Source organism: Erigeron canadensis, chromosome 6, assembly GCF_010389155.1.
Source record: "Erigeron canadensis isolate Cc75 chromosome 6, C_canadensis_v1, whole genome shotgun sequence".
In the NCBI taxonomy this organism is placed as follows: Eukaryota; Viridiplantae; Streptophyta; class Magnoliopsida; order Asterales; family Asteraceae; genus Erigeron; species Erigeron canadensis.
In genome coordinates, this window is record NC_057766.1 from 37617449 (window position 1) to 37632260 (window position 14812).

The 14812-nt window shown below is 31.7% G+C and overlaps 2 protein-coding genes across 5 annotated transcripts; both read left to right on the top strand.

Moving 5' to 3' along the window:
• Positions 1 to 1501: 1501 nt before the first annotated feature.
• Positions 1502 to 3626, top strand: LOC122606272 (protein MARD1-like). Of its 4 annotated transcripts, XR_006324846.1 has the most exons (5): positions 1502 to 1698; positions 1911 to 1975; positions 2445 to 2538; positions 2748 to 2843; positions 3382 to 3626. XR_006324846.1 is itself a non-coding variant. In XM_043779234.1 (3 exons), the coding sequence occupies exons 1-3, from the start codon at positions 2360 to 2362 to the stop codon at positions 3434 to 3436; spliced, it is 330 nt and encodes a 109-aa protein (XP_043635169.1). In that variant the 5' UTR covers positions 2159 to 2359; the 3' UTR covers positions 3437 to 3626. The 4 variants fall into 4 exon arrangements, 1 of the variants encoding a protein (XP_043635169.1); XR_006324847.1 differs by lacking the exon at positions 2445 to 2538; XR_006324848.1 differs by lacking the exons at positions 1911 to 1975; positions 2445 to 2538.
• Positions 3627 to 7795: 4169 nt separating this feature from the next.
• LOC122603013 (beta-hexosaminidase 3) lies at positions 7796 to 12584 on the top strand. The gene is made up of 15 exons (XM_043775624.1): positions 7796 to 7904; positions 8741 to 9078; positions 9225 to 9299; positions 9415 to 9450; positions 9549 to 9660; positions 10037 to 10107; positions 10322 to 10452; positions 10521 to 10586; positions 10724 to 10824; positions 10925 to 10984; positions 11131 to 11164; positions 11308 to 11406; positions 11486 to 11545; positions 11751 to 12001; positions 12199 to 12584. The coding sequence occupies exons 2-15, from the start codon at positions 8758 to 8760 to the stop codon at positions 12363 to 12365; spliced, it is 1584 nt and encodes a 527-aa protein (XP_043631559.1). The 5' UTR covers positions 7796 to 7904; positions 8741 to 8757; the 3' UTR covers positions 12366 to 12584.
• The last annotated feature ends 2228 nt before the right edge of the window (positions 12585 to 14812 follow it).

Genomic DNA, 14812 nt, shown 5'->3' on the forward strand with positions numbered 1-14812 from the left:
GTTAGGGCTTTAATTAAACATTTAAATGGTTATTTATTTTTTAAATAATTTAAAAATCTTATGATATCGTAATTAAAATAGAAGTTTTCTAAAAGCTAATATAGGCTTGTTATATTATAAAATTTTCAAATCTTTATATATAATAAAGGAAGATTGTTTTTTAAAAGTATTTTTAGAAAGATTATTATGTGTCAATATCACATATTGTTTAAAAAGGTTTTTTCTTATTTATGATGTCATACTTAAAAGAACCCCATTTTAATGCTTATTTAAAATTTCTAATCTTTTAATTGAATATATATATATATATATATAATGTAATGAAATGCCTTTTATTTCTTATTAACAAAATAGGTATTATTATTTTATATAGGGGGATGGGAATATAAAGCTGTCGGGTATGTAAGCTTAGGTGTGGAATACTCACATATTGTTTTTTTAATCCATAAAAATCATGGGGGCCCATGCATTTATTCATTAAACAAGTAATAATAAAATATTAGTATGTGAGGGGTTCCACACCTAAGCTTAGGTGTCAGACAACCTTATATTCCCTTTTCCCTTTTATATATCATTGTATTGGTCGATTCATGTTCATATCAAGTTATAATATTAATAACAAAAATTACATACATTTTTATATATATATATATATATGTTTTTTGAAAGTTTTAATTAAAATGTCCGAATTAAACCCGGGGTTATTAACTAGTATATTTGTAAAAAACAATCTTCTTTATAATAAATAAAGATTTATGTTGCACTATTAGATGTAGGATCCATCCACTTCATATACAAATAGCTTGGGCTTGTTTAATTCTATTGGGTCGATTTCTTTCTTATGGTACTTATGGATCCATTATGATATAAAGAGTAATTTGACTTGGGAAGAACTAGTTTTTAATGGTCATGCGTTGTAACGGCAATGACTATTTCAAAACATGCATAATCGTATACAGACTAAGAAAAATGTTCCTCTTGGTATGTATTTAAAATATAACTCCTCAACGTTAAAATAAAAGTAAAATTATTTTATTTACGTCAATGACAATGACAATCCATAAAACTATAATCGAGAATAACCAATAAATTTGACAAAAGGTATTCTAAAAGCCATATTTGATAGAAAAGTACAATAATAAATTTGACAAAAGGTATTCTAAAAGCCATATTTGATAGAAAAGTACAATCTGAATAACACTCAATACAATGTCCGACTAATAAAAGAAAAAAGTTTATAATGATACAAATGATCATTTGAGAAAAACTCATTATATTTAATCTTTTAATTTTATAAGCTGAATAATATGTTGTAGTATAATCTATATGATTATTAAAACAGTAGGAATCCAAACGATTCTAGAGCTTCTAAAAACTCAAACCTATTTTATAATATTGTCACCTAAGCTTTTATCCTATGTGTCATTCTATAATTTTTTTTGACAATATTTAAATAAAAAAATATAACAACGCACGGATCCTCCATAAACCCGGATGATACACCCTAACCTCCTTCTCCTCTGTGTTAAACCAAACCCCAACCTCCTTTCTTCTTTGTCTCTCGACACATTTATCAAATCTTATTTTCTATCAAAACTTATTTTTTCTTTATCTCTCTCATCTTCATCTATTCTTATACGAAAAGTCAAATAACCTCTTTTATTTTTCTTGGATTATCATATTATTTATTCAATCAAGGTATGTATTAGGGTTTTTGGCTTTTTAGATGTATTATATTTATAATCAGTTTCATGGTTGCATTTTTATTTGTTTTTACACTATTCGATGCTGTTAAATTTGAGTACTGGTATTTAGAATCAGCTTGAGGCAAATGCTAAAGATTTTGTTTTGCTTTCTATATGTTTTTATTATGAGTAGAAAATAGTATAATATGTAGGTTTTCGAAGCAGGTTTTTAAATGTAAATGAAAGGAGTGGTGTATATTCGAGACCAGTGTGACATGTCTCGACTTCAGGTCTGTCTTTTCTACATTTATCGAAAACTCTTTGTTTTTAAACATTTATAATCAAAAGATGGTCATATATTTGAATTTTATTAAGGCATAATTAGCTAGCTAGAAAATTCAAGGAACTGCCATGAATGCATATCTTTGTAGAACTTTTTGATTATGTTATTTGTATTCATGAGTGTACATATTATGACTAAAATGATATGGCCCTTGCTTTTCAAGAGAACACTAAAGACAACACCTTTAAGATTAATAGTATTAAAGTAGAAAGGTTTTATTTGCATCAAACTTAAAGATCCAAATCCCAACACACTCACAAGAAAATTGTTATGATTTTGGGATGGATTCGGACCAATTAGAAGTTCAGTGGGTGGTCTGTCTTTGAGTGAAATGGGACTGTCTGAGGAATATAAAAAAGTAATCTCATATGGGTCTAACCCAAAAACAACCCATACTTATGATAACTATGTCTTAGATTCTGACCCCAAAACTCCATGGCAAAGCTTCCTTAGTTTCTGTCACACTTGCAAGGAACATCTTGAAGATGGTTGTGACATTTTCATGTACAGGTTCGTCTAAAGTTTGACGCTTTTTTGTTGAATTCGCAAGAATTGAAGTGAAAAAAATGGGTAAACATGTTGATGTTACCCTTTGATCCAGATGGATGCTACCTAACTGAGATTTTTACAAGTCTTTTCGAATTAAAGTGAGAAAAAGTTTCTTGTAAATGTGTTTAAGATTATGGTTGGTGATTAATCTTATTAAATGATGATTGTAGGGGTGAGAAAAACACAAATACACCAAGTTTCCGAGTTGAGATAGCCATGGAGCACTCGAGGAGAATCACTGGCTTCATGATGGTGCATATCTCATGGTAGGTATTGATTGTCTATTTATGTATATTCGTTGTTTGATATTGATTTGACTTTATTTTCAAGTCAAGCTATTAAACAAGTAGCATAATTTTATATCAAAATTGCACCACCACCAATAATAATTATTTATAATGTAACGCTAAAAATATTCAATCCTTACAAGGATTAGTCTGATTTATGGATATTTTGCTTTTGTAAAACTTTTAGGTAAAACAATAAAGATTTGTAGTCAACTATTGAATATTTATTTCATGATGAAAGCATTAGTACTTTAGATTATATTAGCAAGTGTTATTCTCAAAGACTATGTGTTTACTCGATTAGAAAATTACAAAATAGTTCAAAGATTGTAAACTGGTTATGTGTTGGTCAGCATAATCCTACATTCAAGTTAGTCTCAAGTGTTTATAAGTTTGCAGGAGTAGCATAGAGCTTCACTATGTTTTGCTTCAAGCATACCTTATCTGTTTCAAATATAATTGTTATGCCATTGTATTTTAAATGCCAACTTTTAACTTCAATCTGAATATTGTCTAGGCGTGCACCTCATGGAAACTACAAAGTTGCACTAGCAATACCTTGCAACCGTTAATAATCGTGGAATTGCATACCCATGGCTATGTTATTGGACGTGATTAACAGGGCTCATGTGTGATTGAAAACATATACAAGTTTACATATACTTGCTAATTAGGATTTATGTTATCATGTTAAAGAGTCCATGTGCTAATTAGGATTACAAGATGTTTATTATTCTAATATGCAAAATTTCTTTTTGGTAATGGACAGTTTTTTTATCTTATATGATAATGCAACGAACATTTATTGGTTGTTAACCTTTATTTGAGCTATTATTTATAACAACTCGCGCAATGCGCGGGTAAAAGACCTAGTATAATATATTTCAATTTTTATGTTCAATGCATATCTTCTACCAAAGTACGCTCGGTGCATTTTTAAAGTTTTAATAAAATAAATAGTTTTATTATGTAAAACCATGTGCTGGTTTTAGGAGCCATGGACTACACTTTATCTTTATCTTTATCTTTACTCCTTGTAAAGGAAATGATCTGTTTTTATTTTAGGTAATTCTACCAAAGTACTCTTGACTTTTTATGTTTTGCCCATAATGAATTATAGTTTACATTCTAAATCTTTATTTTTAATAATAAACACTTTAAGTCTTTATCTACTAAAAATTTACACTATCACAATTACATCAACCTACACCACTTGACACCACCGCCAATAGGACATCACCGACACCACTAGACCACCTTCTCCACCGCCGCCGCCGCATTGCGCGGGTATCATGCTCGTTAATATGAAAACAAACAACACATATTATCTTCATTCCACTTTCTACGAAACGGTGGTTTTATATACTACCTTTCTAACCTTTAGGGGGTGTTTGGTATGATGGAATAAAAAGGGGAGAAAGGGAATGAGAAAGACTTCCCTTGTTTGTTTGCGACGAAGAAAGGGAATGAGAAAGGAGAGAGGGGAATCAATTCCATTCTCTACAAATTGTAGAGAATGAGTGAGAATGGAAAAGAAAATTTTTTTTTTTTAAAGATGTTATATGTAATAAATGTATTATTATTATTTAAAATTTTATTTTTTATATATATTCATTCTATGTGGGTACCAAACAACGGAATCCATTCTCTTTTTCACTATTTCAATTCTCTATTACATTTCCATTCTCTATGATTCCCTCCTACCAAACACCCCCTTAACATTTCTCTTCACCATATCTCACTTTTCATCACCACTATCCACCTAGATTTGGCTAAGGATAAGCCTACAATTACAAAAGCAGTATGTATGTCATGGAGTGAAACTGATTTTCCAGCGTCCAAAGAACCACGATGGTGGTGGTGCACTGGTGCATCACTCGTAGTGGTTGGATGTACACACCGTTGACGTTGATGACAATAAACAGCGTCATTTGCCCGACACGGGTTTCGAATGTCACTTTTTAACTCTTTTTAAATATGGTGTTTGGCGCCGATGGGTGCGATGAACGAAAAGATTAACAGATGCCGGTGGTGGTTAATGGCGACAATTGTTCCCGACGATTTAGTCTGGCGACGATTCATCCCAGTTGTTTGTGTTCACAGATTTGTTGGGTTAGGTTTGAATGATGTTGTATATGCATATGTTTTTTTGATGGATTTGTATTCAGGCACAAATTTGATGTTAATTACAAACTTGTCATTGTGAATAAGATAAAATACTGAGTTGCTACAGTTTGGTTAACCCGACCCGGTACTGTAGCACCCGACTTTTGGATTGTTATATATATATAATGGATCGCAAATCAACTTTTTCGTTGAGTATTTTTTATTATAGGTGTTTTTTTTCTTCCCTAAGAATCTGTATGGGGTTGCATAAAAAAAATCACGAAGTAAAAAGTGGTGGTTTGGTTTTTGTTGATGAGATTTTTTCTAATTTCTCGGTATATCTGTAATTGTCATAAGTTATTTTCAACCATTTTGCAACTTTATCAGTTAAAGTTCCGAAATGAGTTTAGGTTGTATATATTTGTTGTATTTATAGATTTTTTACTTTGTATTTACTAGCATTTTGTTAATCGATTCTTTATTTTATTAATAAGTTAAAAGAAAAAAAAAGACCTTGAAGATTACCATACCCATTTTTGTTTCATATCTATATTATGGGAAAATGATCCGTACTGCAGACTTTACCTAAGCTTAGGTACTGCCATTTTAAAAAAAGTTACAAATTAAATCTTTGAATTTGATAAACATACATAGGGTGTGTTTGGTAGGAAGCTTTTAGGAGCTTTAAGCTTCAAGGTTTTGGGAAAAAGCTCCTACTCGACAAAAAGCTTTGTTTGATAGAAGGAGCTTCAAGCTTTTAAATTAGGATAAAAAGCTCCTATCTGAAACGCTGATAGGACTAGCGTTGAAGATCAACTACAAGCTTTTAGTGATGATATTACTTAAATAGGCTTATTATGAATTACATTACATTACGGTTTGTCTTTTGTCTATTTTATATCTTTCTATATTTATGAATCAAGTGTACCAACAGTCACCAATGATAAAAACACAAGCAACATTTTAAGTTTTTCGTTTAATATGAACTTACATAAGAACCAAAGTGAGCTTTTTTAAATACTTTATACATAAGTATGAGAAACATATTTAGTTCTTTTGATATATTAATTAACTAAGAAAACTTATATTAAAACTTATATATATACATATAAAGTATAATACTAAGTTTTTTTAACTTATGTCTATATTTGTCATTTTACATATTTTATTAAAAGCTACAACTACTCTACCAAACATCGAATTATACCAAAAAAGCTTCAGCTACCAGCTTTTGGCTACAGCTATCAGCTACCAGCTGACAGCCACTAGCTACCAGCTTACAGCCACCAACTACCAGCCAGTTTTGCCAAACATACCCATAGCCTCCCATGAATTTTACATAACCTCCCTCTGAGTTTTACAAAATCATCTATTGCTTTATCTAAGATAGGTACTGCATGCTTCACCTAACATTTCCCCTTATATTATATCACCTTTTCTATTTTTGTTTATCTATACTTTTTTTATGAGTGTAAGCTAAAATTGTACAACTCTCATTAAACACATTATATTATATACTCTAATAATTGAATAGCTTGTGAATAACAACTCGTCTGCGTGGCGAGTTACTATTTTTCAATGTTTATCATTATTCGGATTTTACCAAATCGCATTCGGTTTGAGATTTCTAATACGAGTTACTTCATGGGTTTTCCATATGTTTTTCCTTTCGGGTTTTTAAATAATTATATTGAAAATGTTATTATTACTTTTTTTGTAATAATATTCAGACTTTACCACATTAGATCCATTTCAGATTTAAAATTACGGGTTACTTATTAGTTTTTTTATATTCTTTTCCTTTTGGGTTTCAAATAATATATCAAAACTAATTTTTTTGTGCTATTGCCTTTAAATAAATATCATTTCATATGTCAAATATTTTAACAAACATATATAGCGACATATCATCAATAACAAAATATAATCGTTTTCAGATTTCCAAACAATATATTAAAAACCTCTATTATTTTTCTTGTGATATTGTCTTTGAATAAGTATATATTTTATTTGTCAAAGTTCTTAGAAACATTAATCATCAATAACAAAAGGTAATCGCACTAATTGAAACCACGTAACAAACAAAAACTATTGTAGTTTTGCTTTTAAATAAATATATAAAATATTTATTGGATTTGATAAACTTTTAAATAAACTTATCTATGACAAAATATTTATTCATTCAATGCAACTATTTACTAAATAACACAATCATTTTAACACGACAATTAATGTCCCGTAACGCGGATAGAAATTCCTTAGTTACTAATATCATATCATATCAATTTAATAATCATATAATATGGTCCCATCTCATAATGAGATGCTCATTAGTCAAACAACTTTAAAATCGACAATATCTTTTCCTAGATAAGTCAAAATAATAAATCATCATAATCAAATATTTTGAATTTAAATCTTTAAAATAAAATATAAATTTCATAAAAATACGGTGAGTGTAGAAAGTTAGGTATTGGGCAACCAAACTTGGCCAATGAATCGTAATCTGTGAAAACAGATTATGGCGGTTTCTCTCTCTCTCTCCTTCTCACGCACAAACATTACACTTTCTTTCTTCTATTTTTTTTTGTCTTAAAACTGTCATTAATAATACAATAATAGCAATAGTAAATTAGTAATTAACGACATAAAAAAAAAAAAAACTGAATAAAAACAAAGAAAGAAAGACGAAAGAATCGCCACCAACTGCTCTTTTACAACGTAATAGCTACATACACACCAATCCACAATCTGGTTAATTTTTATTCTATAATTAATTATAAATATGAATTAATTAATAATAGTCTAAAAGAAAATATAAAAAAGAAGATTATGGGCAAGAGGGCGGACTTACTTACAGATCCATACATCTATATCCTCTCCCGGTCTTTTTCTTTCTCTCTCACACCCATCATCATTTCCCATTTGTGACAGGTGCGTTAATAATTTTAATGTAGATTGTTTTTATTGTCATATATCTCATATATACCTTTCTATGTGTTTTCTAATCTTTATTCTGTTCAAGTTAAGAGTTAAAATGTATTTGGAGGAGATAACAGAGGAAAAACTATACTTATAATAACAATATGCATTTCCTCCGACATGGTATTTTGTGATACATAAATTTGTAGTGTTTTTTGATATATATATATATATATATATGATATAAAGCTGTGTACTTTTTGTAACAATAGCTTTTATAAAGTAGTCATACTACTGTTCATTGAAAAGTTTCCTTTTTTAATGTTTATGTGGAAATTTTCAAGCCAAAACAAATCTAAGTTATCATATATTGATCCCTACAAGTTACAACTTTGGTACCGGAATATAGACTATATGCACGTAACCGGGTTGGTTTCAAAGGAGAGGACTTTGCGATATCAAGTTTTCTAAATGTGTGAATATTTTCGTACACGTATTGTACTTGGTATAGGACGAATGGGGTGGTGAGTGTAGCCGGTTATCAAAGTTTTGTGATCATTGATTTTGGTCCTTATGATTCTTAATATGTGTCATGATTGAAACATGTTACAGAAATTTGACTAGTGGTTCATAAAAGTTTTGAATCAAGTTATATGGATTGTGTTGTACTACACATAAATTGTCATCATCCATCACTTTATATTCACTAGAAACAAGAGATATTGGAATTTGATTCATGTACTTTACTAAGCTATTAAAATTTTATGGATTGTAAATAAAGATTCCCCAAGCACATTTGAAATGATTAATAAAAAAACAACAATTTTGAATTTTTTTGGTTGGTGTAGATTGCTGAGAGGGAAAGATGAGATGGCAAACCATCGTTTTTGGCCTTATGCTTCAAGTTATTTTGGTATTTGGTTCTCAATATCCAAAAAATCTCAACATATGGCCAATGCCCGAATCAGTAGAATACGGCAACCAAACGTTTTATCTAAGCAAGGATTTCCATCTCACGACTGATGGAAGCAAATACAAGGATGCATCTGGGATCCTCAAGGATGGATTCGCTAGGTTGCTTGATGTTGTCACAGCAAACAATGTTATTGAATACAACTTTGGAAAAGTTTACGACTCTTTCCTTTTACAGGGAATCCACGTGGTTGTTCATTCAGAAAGTGATGAGGTATTGTTATAACTCACTTTTATCTCCTAGTATGTAACTTTTCTGTACTAATTTGATTTACCGTTTATATTATCCTAGTATGCAGTTATGGTAATTTTCGGGGTTTTTCTTGATTCATTTTGGTTACTAATATGGCTTCTTTGCAGTTGCAATATAATATAGATGAGTCCTACAAGCTTTATATTCATCCACAAGGAAATCCTGTCTATGCCAATATTGAGGTTTGTATCAACAACAGTTTGACCAAGTTAGAATTTGCAGCATTTGCATTCAGTGAAATGGCAAACTTATGCAATTCTTATATCAAGTTTTTTAATTTGATAAATCTTAATGCAGGCAGCTACTGTCTATGGAGCCCTACATGCTCTGCAGGTTACTTGTTATGTTACACACTTTCAGAACATTTTGTTGTGATCCAAAATTTTTTGATGGTCTTGCTTTACTAATTCTTGTTAATATAAATATGACAGACTTTCAGCCAATTGTGCCATTTTAACCTTAAAACAAGAAAGATAGTAGTTAATCAGGTACCATGGACCATTACTGATCGACCTCGTTTCTCATATAGAGGTCTCTTAATTGGTGAGACATTTCTTTTTTCCCCTTGTCTGGAATACACAGTTGATTTGACTTTTTTGTTTATTAGTCATTCAGTTTTTGTTTTAAAATTCTTACATTACATTTGTTCAGGAGAATATATTTTTGATCTTAATTACAATTATCTTGCACCCAAAAAATTTCATCTGTTTAGCATATGTTTGTTGCTTACATATCTAGTTGGTTCACACTACAAAAGAGTGCTGCAAGGCCTGTGATATATTAAATACTATTTCACTTTGTACAGTTGTAGTGCTATTTGCTTTACATAAGCATCATCATTAGTCATAAGCATCAATATTGGGAACCACTTTTGTTTATTAAAAATGGTTATGCTGAGATCTTGGTGACAATGGTGCAGATACCTCCCGGCATTATCAGCCCTTGCAGATGATAAAGAAAGTTATTGATTCTATGGCTTATGCAAAGCTGGTAAGCTTACTTAGGCGTTAACCATGATTATGCTAAAATTCTGTGCTTTTAATGGCTGACTCAGTCAATAATGTGTGTAATGAGCTTGGTACATAGTCTGACTTAAAGTGTTAAACTCAGAATTGGAAGATTTGCTATTACTAATATTTAGCACAAAATTTCACCTATTTGTAAAAAGCATAGTAGTTTATGAACTTCTGTTAATTCAATGCAGAATGTTTTGCACTGGCATATAGTAGACAGAGAGTCTTTTCCTTTAGAGATACCTTCATTTCCCAAACTATGGAATGGTGCCTATTCCATAACTGAACGCTATACAATGGCTGTTGCAGCTGATATCGTGAGGCAAGTAAATTATTGTCTTGTTACATAAAAGAAGGATATATATGAATGAATTTCTTTGTATTTTGTAGTTATGCTAAAAGAAGGGGGATCAATGTGCTTGCTGAGCTTGATGTTCCTGGACATGCTAAATCCTGGTATCCCTTATATATATATTACTCGCCTTTTTTCTTTTTTATGTTTATAAGATCTTCATTCAACTTTGAAAAAGGTTTTATTATGATTGTAATACATGATCCAAACACCTTGAAATTTATAAAGGGGGTTCTTTCAGGGGGGTTGGTTATCCTGCATTATGGCCATCGAAGAAATGTCAAGAGCCACTTGATGTCAGTAGTGATTTCACATTCAAATTGATAGATGGAGTTCTTTCAGGTGCATCATATCTCTTTATTTTTAATCGTATCTCTGCTTGTCACTGACCCATAAGGCAGCTAGATAAATAACCGATTAAAATCTCTTTTTCCTGCTTCAGATTTCAGTCAGATATTCAAGTACAGGTTTGTACATTTGGGAGGTGATGAAGTTGACACCAGTAAGTTACTAATAATCTTTTTTAAGCAGAGAACTATGTAATTTGACAAACAATTACTCGTATTTACTTTTTAGTGAAAGTAACCTCTATAGGAAGGAATATAAGGTTATGATTTGTACTATAACTATTGGAGTTTAATATGTCAGGTTGCTGGAGCTCCACTCCTCGTATACAAAAATGGTAAATATCATACAATCTCTGTTAACTTTTTTTACCGTCTGAAACTAACGTCATTTTTCGTGTTGCGATATTGTATTAATTTTGACTTTTCTGATGGTAAAGCTGTAACAGACAAATACTCAAACCATCATTTTCTAATGCAGGTTAGAACAGAAAGGTCTAAACGAATCTCAAGCTTATGAATATTTTGTCTTGAAGGCACAGAAGATAGCTGTGTCTCATGGCTATGAAGTTATAAACTGGTGCGTCATTATCCCTTATAGTCTGCGCCCACTAAACCAATATACAAAATTGCATCCTAATTTTGCTACTTTTAAACAGGGAGGAAACCTTTAACCAATTTGGTAGCAAACTGGACAGAAAAACGATTGTCCATAACTGGTATGTGCAGTGTGCTTTAAACGTTCACTTTAATTCTCACTCTACCTTGCCTCGTAACTAGAATCATCCATTGATTTTGGAACTTGAATCTAATAATTTTCAAAATTTATTGTTTAAGAATATTTTGGGTCCCTGAGTTACTTCATTTATCAAATATACGAGTTAAGACTTAAGATTTATTGTTTACCTTCAATGAAATACATAGGCTTGGGAGTGGTGTTGCTGAGCGAGTTGTTGCAACTGGATTGAGGTGCATTGTAAGCAACCAAGACAAGTGGTATCTGGATCACTTGGATACTGATTGGTCAACATTTTATATGAATGAACCCCTTACAAATATTACAAATCCTGAGCAACAGAAACTAGTTCTTGGTGGTGAAGTCTGCATGTGGGGTGAAACTGTTGATGGGTCGGACATTGAACAGACCATATGGCCACGTGCCGCAGCAGCTGCAGGTACTTAGACTTATTCCTTTACAATTAGTCTATATCGGGATAATACATGAATGTTCAACTGCTTTCTTGCATATAAGTATATATATATATATATATCATTAAATCCATGAATTTAAACTCCTGCTTAGTGCTTACAAATGATCTGTCAATAACACTTTCTTGACATTTGTTTTTAATTTTGTTTGTTGTGATTTAAGAGAGGTTGTGGACTCGTTTTGACAAGCTTCCCAAAGACCCAAGTCAAGTCGCCTCAAGGTTAGCAAATTTTAGGTGCTTGCTAAATCAAAGAGGAGTTGCAGCTGCACCATTGGATGGTCTAGGACGTGCACCACCGATAGAGGCAGGCTCCTGCTATGTTCAATAGTAGCATGAAGGTGGATAAAGTACAATTCTTTCGATAATCACAAATAAAAATGGTCAAGTTATAGTGATAAAATTTGGGAAACTTGAGGTATAGACTTTGGAAAAGGGAGCTGGTAAAAGCTGTACTAATCAAGACAATGAAATTGTAAACTATGTGTATTGTCTATGTAAACTACATTTATGATGCAATTTGTGTTCATGGATGAAGTAATTGCTACAATCCACCTTTATGGTCTTTCTTATAGTACAGTATGTAACAAGAAAGACAGTATGCAATCTTTCTTAGTTATTGCTTTCTTTTAGCTATTTCCAACGCCATATTTCCAGAGTACTGACAGTACTAGTAGAGTAGTAGTTATGATTACCAAGACTCCTGTTGTTTTGATACCAACTGGGTTGGATCAGTGATTGGAGCCATTGTCTCAAGATACAGAGGTCATGGGTTTGATCCTCATACCCAGACCAAGGCTGGAGGTACCTTTGGTAGAACCTGAAAGCAGTCTCTCTACCTTTGGTAGGGGTAAGGCTGTCCGCTGTCTATATCTCAACCTCCCCCATAAACCGTCGAAGACGGTATTAGGACCCAAAACCCATAAAAGTTACACACTTAGAGAGTTACTTTTTGTGGTATTATGAACATTTGGCTAATAACTAACTTTCATCCTTTTTTTTCCTTTTTTGAACAGTACTTTGATCCTATTATTGAGTGGCAAAGTGACAAATCAACCACTCAACCAGGGCCTAATTTTTGAAAGAGATTCCCTCAAATTAAACTTGACTCAAGTTGGGAAGATCTCAAGGGACAAAATTAAAAGATTATCTTTGAATCAATCAAGGGTTAAGATTACTCTAACATAACTAGTCATGTTAGAGTAACTTGAGGGAATCCTCTCCCTCCTCCCTTTCTATTTATTTTAAAAATAAAATAATTTAACTATTAAAATTTTTAATCCTTTTCATTACATTTTCTTATACTTCCTTTAAAAAAACTTAAAATATTGAATTATTATACTTTCCCAGCTTTAAAATAACAATAATGCCCTTAACTTAAAATTATCAAAAACCATTTTGTCTTTACATCAACAATCAAAAACCATTTTGTCCTTACATCAACACAAACCATTCATATTATTGTTTAATACCCCACTACCTAAAATAGGCTATTTTCATAAAAGTTGCCGTTGACATTACGGGGTGTCAATTTTCACAAGCGGTTTGGAGAGTGGTATGTCAATGGTGTAATTTCGCCTCATTTTATGCTTTCTCTATTCAGGATGTGCTCAAGTTTCATTATCATTACCCGGGGTCGAGGAAGAGAAAAAGGGTAGTTTATGCCGTTGTCCTCACAGTTTTGTGGAGTATTTGGAGAGCAAGGAATAAGGCAGTTTTCAGCAACATTCAACCAACGATAACTAGCGTAGTCGAGGAAGCAAATGAACTGTCTTTTCTATGGATAAGAAGCAGGTCGCGAGTGGCTGGTCTAAGTGCCTACCAATTGAGACTTTTCGACCTGGAATGTTTTGACTAATAATTAGGTGCTATCTAATACTTTTGCTATTGTAATAGTAAGCATTATCCGGTGATCACATGTTGTATTTAACTGTCGTACGTTTTGGTGATGACTATCCACTTGGTAGTCTTTTGTAAAATTGATGTTTTGTTGCTCGTTAAAATAGAAAAGTTACTGCTAACAAACCATTCTCTTTTACTTATATAAATGAACACCAACAATTAAACCTTTTAAACTCACCGTCTATTTTTTGCCACTACTATTTAATAGACATATACGGAGTAGTTTGAAATTTTCTTCTATGGCAAACATCAACAAAATATAGAACATTTAACAAACTTACGTGTATAAAAAGAAACTTAACCAATGACACCGTCAATGGGGTTGGTGGCTCATTGGTAAGGTATTTGACTTTGGTATGATCAACCTGGGTTCGAGTTCTACTATTCACATTTGTAAGGGTGGATTAATAGGGGGTTTTCGAGAGTTCTGGTTTTCAGGCATACGTGTAATTTAGGAATAGGAGTAGAATAGAATGTCATTCAAAAAAAATGACCAACGACAATCCATCTACTAAATGTTAATGCAAAGTGTCGATGGATGATTGCAATGTGGAACCATAGAACATGTGGTGACACTCTTCTCCGTGTCTTAGCGCAATATAAATCGTATCTGGCATAACGTTAAACTTCAGGTTCAGTTGTTGACGTATATTTGAAGAGGACTAACGTAGTTAGAAGAAAAAAGATACAAATCGAATTTACTCATGACTCATTTTAGCAATACCTAGAATTATAAACTTAATCGAATTTGATATTTGAAGCTCTATTTTATAGATTAAATAAGTTATAAAAATAAATTAAAAATCATTGTTAAAAACAAAACTAGATTGATAATTTAAGCTTGAATTCACCTAGAATTAAACTTTTAACTAGTAA